The following is a 9,598-nucleotide window of genomic DNA, read 5'->3' as shown; positions in this document are numbered from 1 at the left end:
CCGGAGGCTTCCGGCTCCCGCAGTGTGAGCAGTGCACTATGGGAGAGACGTCATGAGGTCTCTTCCATAGTTCAGACAGAAGAGCAGTTGGGCGGACCGGAGGCAGCAGACACAGGAGCGGGGTTTAAGGTAAGTAGTAGTATTTTTTTTTGTAAGCGACTGTACTACTGGGGGCACTACTACTAGGGGGCATTACTATTAGGGGCACTTCTTTTAGTGGCACTACTACTAGGGGGCATTAGTATTGGGAGCACTACTACTAGGGGGTATTACTATTAGGGCACTAATACTAGGGGCATTACTATTAGGGGCACAGCTACTATGGGGCATTTCTATTAGGGGCACTAGTACTGGGGGCACCACATAGGGGGCACAACTCCTTGGGGCACTACATAAGGGACATTACCACTACTGAGGACACTGCATAAGGGGCATTACCACTGTGGGCTCTACATAATGGGCAGCACTACTGGGGCACTGAATAAGGGGTACTACCACTACTGGGAGTGCTACATAAAAGGCATTACCACTGTGGGGACTGCATAAGGGGCACTGCACTACCACTACTGGGGGCACGGCATATGGGGCACTACCACTACTGGGGGCACTGCATAAGGGGCACCACAACAATGTGAATTGCATTAGGGGCACTACTGCTATGGGCATTATGTGAAAGGGGCACTACTGCTGTAGGCATTGTTTATAAGGGGCACAAATGTGGGCATTGAGTAAAAGGGGCAGTGCTATGAGTCATACATGAATAAGAGACACGACTATGTGGTGTAATGTGAAATGGGTGAATCAAGATTGTGCTACTGTGTGGCGTATAGCTTAGTGGCCCTTGTTGAATTTTTTAATGTGGCCCACACTGTATAAAAGGTTGAAGACCCCTGCTCTAGAGTCTGCTCAACAGTCCATGTTTTAAGGATATCCATGCTTGATCACAAGTGGTTGCATGAAAAGGACAGCAGCACTACTTATTTAGTTGTACACAAGCAAAGATATACTTAAAACCTGGACTGTTAGGAGGTTTTAAGGGTAGTTACCTTACAGATGTGTCCTCATACATTGTTGCTCAAGTTGAGGCAAACAGCCCCTCTCAGCACCCTAGAGCATCTTTCACGCTCAAAATGTGCATTTTATTTCAATAAATAAAACAACTGGAAGCAAAACTACTTTGCTGGTTTACAGTGATCAATCTGATATGCAGGATTTGTATATCTGTGTGCGACTGTGTCTTTTTTTAATGCCAAAATACATTGTGCTCCATCTTCGACTTTGTACATATTTAAAGCTAGATCCTGTGCGGGTAAAGTTATAGCCCAGCGTCTCTAGTACACTTTCAGAGGTGTTTCGCTGTGTCTGCAATGCGAATAAAATGCAAAATGTAAAGAGAAATACCGCGTGCTAGTCCTCTTGGAGTGTCTCAGTCTTGCTTGGCGTCTTGCGCCGTATAAGGTATCGAAGCTAGCTGTATGAGGGCATATCTGCATATTGGCTAAAATTACATGGTGAAGGCATAATTGCCTATCTTAATATTCCGAGGTTTCTAATTTGTATATTTTCTATATAATGTTGCAATTCCAAAGGTTTACAATTTATATGTATGAATGTTAATCACAGATCACAGGTGTAAAGACCGATACAAGCGTAAGCGGCGGCAAGTGCATACACACTTGCCGATGTCAGCAGTGAGGGCAAGCGCTGTGCTGCATTCGGAAGCATGGTCCTTGCTAACGATGTTGCCCATCGGACTTGCATGCAGGTCCGACAGGTGATGTCGCTGATGACGCGTGGGAGCGCGTATCATCAGTGACTTTGAGGGTACACACTAGACAAAGTGCCCAATATGTCGTCCGATCTGTCCGGATCGGATGACATATCGTCTAGTGTGTACCCTGCTTTAGAGACAGGGATGAGCTTGCATAATTAGCTTGCAAATGATAATATGCTGCTGGCTGCCCTATCTCCTTGTTCACACACAGCATTGCCCATAACTACTATGCTGAATGAGGTTTTCCAACATTAAAAGTAAAGTTTAACAGGAAGAACAAGAAGTGTACAATAACATACAGCAAAGGTAATTTATACAGGAAAATAATATAACATACAGAAAAGTGCAGTATTTTTTGCAGATTTAAAATACATCACACAGTGGATTCTGGATTTCCTGGTATAGAGGTAAAATGTCCTTGGCACCTGAATGAACCATGAGGTTGTGGAGAGTTCTGGGTCTCCTTGTGTGGCACACATTTGGCGAAGGGCAGTCACTAGCCTAGTAAGTGGCCGCTGAGATTTCTGGCACTGTAGTTGGGTCTTGCTCACTCAGTTAATGCTACTATCTGCAATAACAAAAGCCCAAACACATTAAACTAACTATGGGAACAACCATGTAAAAGTATATTGTTTACTATATTTCCTTGCTTCCCCATAGGTAATTTGCTACCAAAATAAAGACATATCTGTTCCATCATAAACAAGTAAAACTCATTTGGGTAAACTAACAAATACAAAAGTAATTTTCATTTAAACAAAACTAAAATAGCCCAAAATCTGTTCTGGTCAGGAAGGTGTGAAAATGTTTAGTAATACACTGGTTTAAGAAACAAAAAAGATACTGTTACAAGATATATATTCATTTATGCAGCAAAGTCATTGGGCCAAATGTAATAGGGTGAGAGTCTAGAAAATGTGAGAGATTAGCAGTAAACTCTGACACTTTTTAAACTCAGCCAATGTAATATAGAGTCCGAGAACAGACAAACTCACGTTTTTAGACTCAAAAACTCTCACGATTTAAACTCTCATCCAGATGTTTTCCCGTTTTGAAGATAAACTCGACCAATGTGAGAGTTTACTGCTAAACTCTAAAATTTTCTAAACTCTCACCCTATTACATTTGGCCCATTCACTTGGAAGGAGTGAAATATGTGCCAGCAGACTGTGATCAACTTATCATTTTTTTCTTAAATAGATATAATCTGCCAGAAAAAAAGAGATTTGTGATCACCTTAAACAGCAGGTTTAGTTTTTCTATAAAGATAGTACATAATGCAATTCTTTAATTTATTTGTGGTTACAATTACAGTACATTTTATAGTATTTTAGAAACTGGGACACCATATCGATTACAATAGTAATAAATAATAGACCATACTTTTGAGGGATGCAACAGTCTGTTATTTTTTTACCACTATAATCAATATGGTGCACTTAGCAGAGAGGTGCACAGTACAAAACTGTAAATGTCAGAGTACCCCATAGCTGCCTTTATTACATATAGCACTTTTGTGTGTTTGAAAATTTCTTTTACATTGGCTAAAGTACACTTAAATATGTGCATCTCTGCTGTACTGGAACTGGTAGGTGCAATATGTGTTCTATTACTAGCATCCAATAAGTCAGAATCTCTGCCAAGCTAAGAGCCATTGCAAAGAGTAAGCGCCTGATTCAGAAGTGCATGCTAACTAGCTGATGCCCGCTAGCGGGCGATGTCTTTAATCTGTGCATGTGTCCAAATCGTACTGCCCATGCCTCCCAATAGTTACAGCTGACAGCTGCAGATTGAGTTTAGATGCAGAGAGAGGTAATTTCTGTGGGTGTTTCTGGGTGGTAAAAGGGGGGAGGGGCTGGGTCTAACTAAACGTCACACGGTCAGCGACTTCATCTTTTGAAGTAGTTGCACTGATTTTGGTGGCCTTGTTAAGACGATAATCTGTGCCTCCATAGTGCTAGGGTAATATTCGCTGGTGCAACCGATAGTACATCATAATAAATACAGCGACGGATTAGCGCTATAGCCGGTGGGCATCCCTGTACAAATGTCAATGGCTGCAGTATTAGCATAAAGACACAGTCTCGCTGCTGCGTAAAACACAGTCGTGGTTGCATTAGCGTGCACCTCTGAGTCAGACCTATAGCCTTTTGCAGAGAGGAAATGGCTGTGCTGACCTCCGCACAAGGAACAGACCTAAATGCCCATTCTATACCCTCTACCTCATTTCAAATACATGCTTTGCAGAATTAAATCTAATCACTAATGCACAAACAACATACTTTGCTGGGGCAATTTTCTGCTCCCTTGCAAATCCTCCCACCTTGTCCTACAACCCATGGTCTGTGGCAGAAATCTAGGCAAATTGTGGCCAATGACACTACCATAGAGAGTGGTTCACTGCACCTCAGCCACTTTGTGCTTCGTAAATGTGGCCCTATGACAGTTGTATCTTCATTTTAGTAGTAACAATAAATAAATAAAAAAATTAGATATACATATCCCCCTTTATAATCCTGTGCTATGGAAGTTTAATAGAGGAAAACAAAAAACTAGTAGCGCATGTTTAGGACAATCGCAGAACAATGCAGCACAAAGGACTAATGATCGGTGGGAGCCATTAAAATCGATTTGATGCATTATATCTGAAATTAGACAAAGAGGGCTTCCTAATGTTTCAATGATCTGATTAATAAGGATGTTAAGCGATATCTTTAACTTTAGCCATATCGTTAGTATTCAGATTGGACATATTTTATATACTGATGATGACAACTGAGTCCACTGCTGCGGTTCAATACCTGAAGCTAGCACACCATCAGGTCACAGTGTTATTTTGTATCACTTACAGCTCAGTATCTCCCATGGCCATGGGCCTCTCCATTGCCTGCTTTCTCCTTTGGACACCATCTAGAATTTTTTTGCGAGGTCCAAGTGGGATGCGAATACTTTTAAAATCATGGTCGGAGCAGAGTGTAAGGGCAGCCAGGTCGATCTTCTCATCTTGAAGCAGAGTGACAAACTCAGACATATGCAGTGAGGCCAAGAATGTCTCCAGGGGGGTGGTGTCAGGCTCCTCTTCATCATCCAATCCTAACTCCTCTTCTTCCCATGGTAGAGTCTGCTCATTCCTTCCCTCTAGACTGCCAGCACTGCCAATGCTATCGTCTAAACTTGGAGAGCGCTTAAGTCGACTGCGCAGTTTCACCTGCTCACTTTCTATGTTGAGCCCATTGTCCTCTTGTCTACCCACACCAAACAGCCCACTACTTAGATAGTTTCTCCTAAACACCATTGTGCCGAGTCCTGGTCTGGTGAACAGAGAATCATGCCCAGAGTCTGTGCTGACCTCAGAGTGGGCAGAGTCTATGTGGAGTCCAGGGTCACTGATAGCCCTGGATAGTGAATCTTCCTCATGCAAAAACATGTCACGAAGGTGGTGGCGCCCTCGGTCCCGGGGACTGGCATAGGTGCCTTGCTTTACAAACATAACGTCGTTGCCTAGCTGAAGTCCAGAGAGTGAGCGCACACTTTTCCTACCATCCTCATATATTTTAAATGTCCCATCATTCTGCTTCCTTTTCTCCAGCTTCTTCTGCATCTTAGTTTTGCCCTTTGTGGTACCGGCAGCATGAGAATATGGCATGGTGGCAAGTAATGTGGCACTCGGGATGCGCTGGCTCACTGAGCTGATGGAAAGAGGGAGACAAAAACAATACTTTATGTACATGTACATTTTAGAGCCTTTATGAAATGTTTACATTGCTGGTGTACTTGTTCTTCAAACGTGTTGGGTACGAGATGCCAGCACTCAGGATCCAGGCGGTCAGAATCCCCATGCCAACACCCTGACAGGGTTAGGAGACCGACACTTGCAGGCGAGTATCCTAGCCCTAACCCTGCCCCTAAACCTCCCCCACACAGCCTAAACCTAACCCCCCCCCCCACTGACTAAACCCAACCTTCCCCCTCGCAGCCTAAACTTAACCCTCCCCCTGCAGTCTACACCTAACCCTCCCCCCTGCAGCCTAAACCTAACCCCCCCTCCACAGCCTAAACCTAACCAACCCCCCGCAGCCTAAACCCAAACCTTCCCCTTGCCGCCTAAACCTAACCATCCCCCCCGCAGCCTAAACCTAACCCTCCCCCCTGCAGCCTAAACCTAACCCTCCCCCCTGCAGCCTAAACCTAATCCCCTCCTGCAGCCTAAACCCAACCCTCCCCCTCGCAGCCTGAACCCATCCCTGCCCCTGCAGCCTAAACCTAACCCTCCCCCCTGCAGCCTAAACCTAACCCTCCCCCCGCAGCCTAAACCTAACATGCACCCCTGCAGCCTAAACCAAACCCCCTCTCTGCAGCCTAAACCTAACCCTCCCTCTGCAGCCTAAACCTAACCCTCCCCCCTGCAGCCTAGACCTAACCGTTCCCCCTGCAGCCTAAACCTAACACCCCCCCCCCCGCAGCCTAAACCCAACCCTCCCCCTCGGAGCCTGGACCTATCCCTCCCCCCGCAGCCTAAACCTAAACTTACCCTCCGCAGCCTAAACCTAACCCTCCCCTTCGCAGCCTAAACCAAACCCTCCCCCCGCAGCCTAAACCTAACATGCACCCCTGCAGCCTAAACCTAACCCTCCCCCCTGCAGCCTAAACCTAACCCTCCCCTCCGCAGCCTAAACCTAACCCTCCCCTCCGCAGCCTAAACCTAACCCTCCCCTCCGCAGCCTAAACCAAACCCTCCCCCCGCAGCCTAAACCTAACATGCACCCCTGCAGCCTAATCCTAACCCTCCCCTCTGCAGCCTAAACCTAACCCCCCCTTTACAACCACCCTAACTCTTCCTCGAGTGCCTAACCCTTAACCCAAACCCCAATACTTACCGTCAGGATGCTGGCACCAGGATTCTGACTGGTGTAAGGATTACGGCGCCGGTAACCTGGGCGCCGGCATCCCGACAGCCGCGATATGAACTACATCCCCTTCATACATTTCATGTTGGGAAAGAACTTCTAGCTGGGATGAGGAAAGGGAGATGACTATTTTACGTAGGACAACATAGATTTTAAGTAATATTGCTTTATTTTTAGAAAATATTAGTTTAAGAGGCACAACCTTCACATTATGTTTGGCAGTAAGCCCGGGGAGCACTGCAAGATCAGGACTCAGATGACATCTGAGGAAGAGGTGGTGGCAACAAAGAGGCAAGTACTCATTGGGTATTACTACTATTAGGTGACCTTAGAAAAAAGGAATTTTCATTCAGTGCTGACAGACAAACACTCACCGATGATTGGTTATACAGCAGCCTTAACAGGCAATTTTTTCAATTGAACAGAACATACAAAACATAAATGTATAAGGCACTAGTACAACCATAAATAGAGAAAGGACAACTTTTACTACAATATACAGTCAGGTCCATAAATATTGGGACATTGACAGAATTTTCATATTTTGGCCTCTATTCACCACCACAAATGCTTTGAAATGAAACAAACAAGATGTGCTTTAACTGCAGACTTTCAGATTTAATTTGAGGGTAATTACATCCATATCAGGTGAACGGTGTACGAATTACAACGGTTTCTATATGTGCCTCCCACTTTTTAAGGGGCCAAAAGTAATGGGACTATCAACGCAAAAGCTATTTCATGGACAGGTGTGGGCTGTTCCCTCGTTATTTCATTATCAATTAAGCAGGTAAAAGATCTGGACTTGATTCCAGGTGTGAAATTTGCATTTGGAATCAGTTGCTGTCGACTCTCAATATGAGATCCAATGAGCTGTCACTATCAGTGAAGCAAGCCATCATTAGGCTGAAAAATCAAAACAAACCCATCAGAGAGATAGCAAAAACATTAGGTGTGGCCAAATCAACTGTTTGGAACATTCTTAAAAAATAAAGAACACACCGGAGAGCTCAGCAACACCAAAAGACCCGGAAGACCACGGAAAACAACTGTGGTGGATGACAGAAGAATTATTTCCCTGGTGAAGAAAAACCCCTTCACAACAGTTGGCCAAATCAAGAACACTCTCCAGGAGGTAGGTGTATATGTGTCAAAGTCAACAATCAAGAGAAGACTTCACCACAAGATGTAAACCATTGGTGAGCCACAAAAACAGAAAGACCAGATTAGAGTTTGCCAAACAACATCTAAAAAAGCCATTACAATTCTGGAACAACATCCTTTGGACAGAAGAGACAAATATTAACTTGTACCACAGTGATGGGAAGAGAAGAGTACGGAGAAGGAAAGGAACTGCTCATGATCCAAAACATACCACCTCATCAGTGAAGCATGGTGGTGGTAGTGTCATGGCGCGGCCATGTATGGCTGCCAATGGAACTGGTTCCCTTGTATTTATTGATGATGTGACTGCTGACAAAAGCAGCAGAATGAATTCTGAAGTGTTTTGGGCAATATTATATGCTCATATTCAGTAAAATGCTTCAGAACTCATTGGACGGCGCTTCACAGTGCAGATGGACAATGACCCGAAGCATACTGCAAAAGCAACTAAAGAGTTTTTTAAGGCTAAAAAGTGGAATGTTATGCAATGGCCAAGTCAATGCCCTGACCTGAATCCGACTGAGCATGCATTTCACTTGATGAAGACAAAACTGAAGGGAAAATGCCCCAAGAACAAGCAGGAACTCAAGACATTTGCAGTAGAGGCCTGGCAGAGCATCACCAGGGATGAAACCCAGCGTCTGGTGATGTCTTATTATATTTAATACAGTTGCTGTGAATTTCTATGACTTTACACCTCATTTGTGAACTTTTTTAGCATGCCTACTTCCGGTTTCATATTTTTGTCTTGCGGAGGGAACGCAGTACATATTTTGGATGGTACGTTCTCTATTTTATATTGTAATTCTGTAGCTCTACTTTCTATTCCCTGTCCTGAAGGCTGTTCTTTGCTCACTGAAATAATCATTACATCATTTAATCAATTACTATACATTGCATATATGGGTGTACTTGTTCTTACCCACATAACTAAGCAGGTGAAATCACCCTGGGGGTAAATTTACTTAGCAGGGATTTTGAAACCGCAGCAAATCACAAGCAGATTGAAGCAAGAAACCACTGGATGTACTATTCCGCAAATATGATGGGGTTTTGTAAATCACTGTCGATGTCCAATCTTTTTTACAGTAGTTTTGTGGTGATTTTTGACCAAACCACCCCAAAACTTCCATAAAACCCTCACATACAGTATGTCCAAACAGAAGGATGGGAATCCCAATGCACTTAAAATGAGGGCAATCATTATGTACTGAAGAAGGAGGCAGATAACATTAATAATTATCTTATGCGGGGAATACTGTTTTATTAATATATATAAGGGGGAACATTATTGTTTAATTTTATTCAGAAAGCAATATTATAAATTAATTATTAATTATATTAAGGAGGCTATATTAATTGCTTGTGTTCAAAAATGTTTTTATGATGGGGTAATATTTATTATTTTATGGCTTTATAAATGTTACATACATTCTAAAATAATAAATGTTGCCCTGTCATAATCAAATTTTTAAACACCAGTTAGCAATTAATTAATATTGACCCTCTAATGCAATTAATAATATTGCTATCTTGATCAAATTAAACAATAATTTTCCCACTAATATATTAATAAAATAGTAATTCCCCCAAAGTATCACTGTTATCTACCTCCTTAATCAATACATAATGATTGCCCTCATTATAGGTATGTTGTGATGCCCCTCATTCTAAATGAAGAGACTGCTGAAAGCACGGTTACTCTGCAGTTTTGTGGTGATGCAGTCATTTGGTCGTCATTCACAATCTCAGC

The 9,598-nt window shown here is 43.2% G+C and overlaps 1 protein-coding gene across 2 annotated transcripts in view; it reads right to left on the bottom strand.

Annotated features, from left to right (window-relative positions):
- Window positions 1-2,070: 2,070 nt before the first annotated feature.
- The window catches only part of USH1G (USH1 protein network component sans), a 32,979-nt gene continuing 25,451 nt past the window's right edge, over window positions 2,071-9,598 (bottom strand). The window contains exons 3-4 of one of the 2 annotated variants that reach the window (XM_088482704.1): window positions 4,624-5,463; window positions 2,071-2,342 (exon numbers count right to left, since the gene is read on the bottom strand). In XM_088482704.1, the coding sequence (XP_088338830.1) occupies window positions 2,339-2,342; window positions 4,624-5,463 (844 nt within the window). In that variant the 3' untranslated portion in view covers window positions 2,071-2,338. Of the gene's footprint in view, window positions 2,343-4,619; window positions 5,464-9,598 lie in introns of those variants that run through there. The other variant, XM_088482705.1, reaches the window with a different exon arrangement.

The sequence above is a fragment of the Taudactylus pleione genome, unplaced genomic scaffold, assembly GCF_031769625.1.
Source record: "Taudactylus pleione unplaced genomic scaffold, aTauple2 ptg000290l, whole genome shotgun sequence".
In the NCBI taxonomy this organism is placed as follows: Eukaryota; Metazoa; Chordata; class Amphibia; order Anura; family Myobatrachidae; genus Taudactylus; species Taudactylus pleione.
The sequence above is the reverse complement of the archived record's forward strand: the minus strand, read 5'-3'. Positions and strand labels throughout refer to the sequence as shown.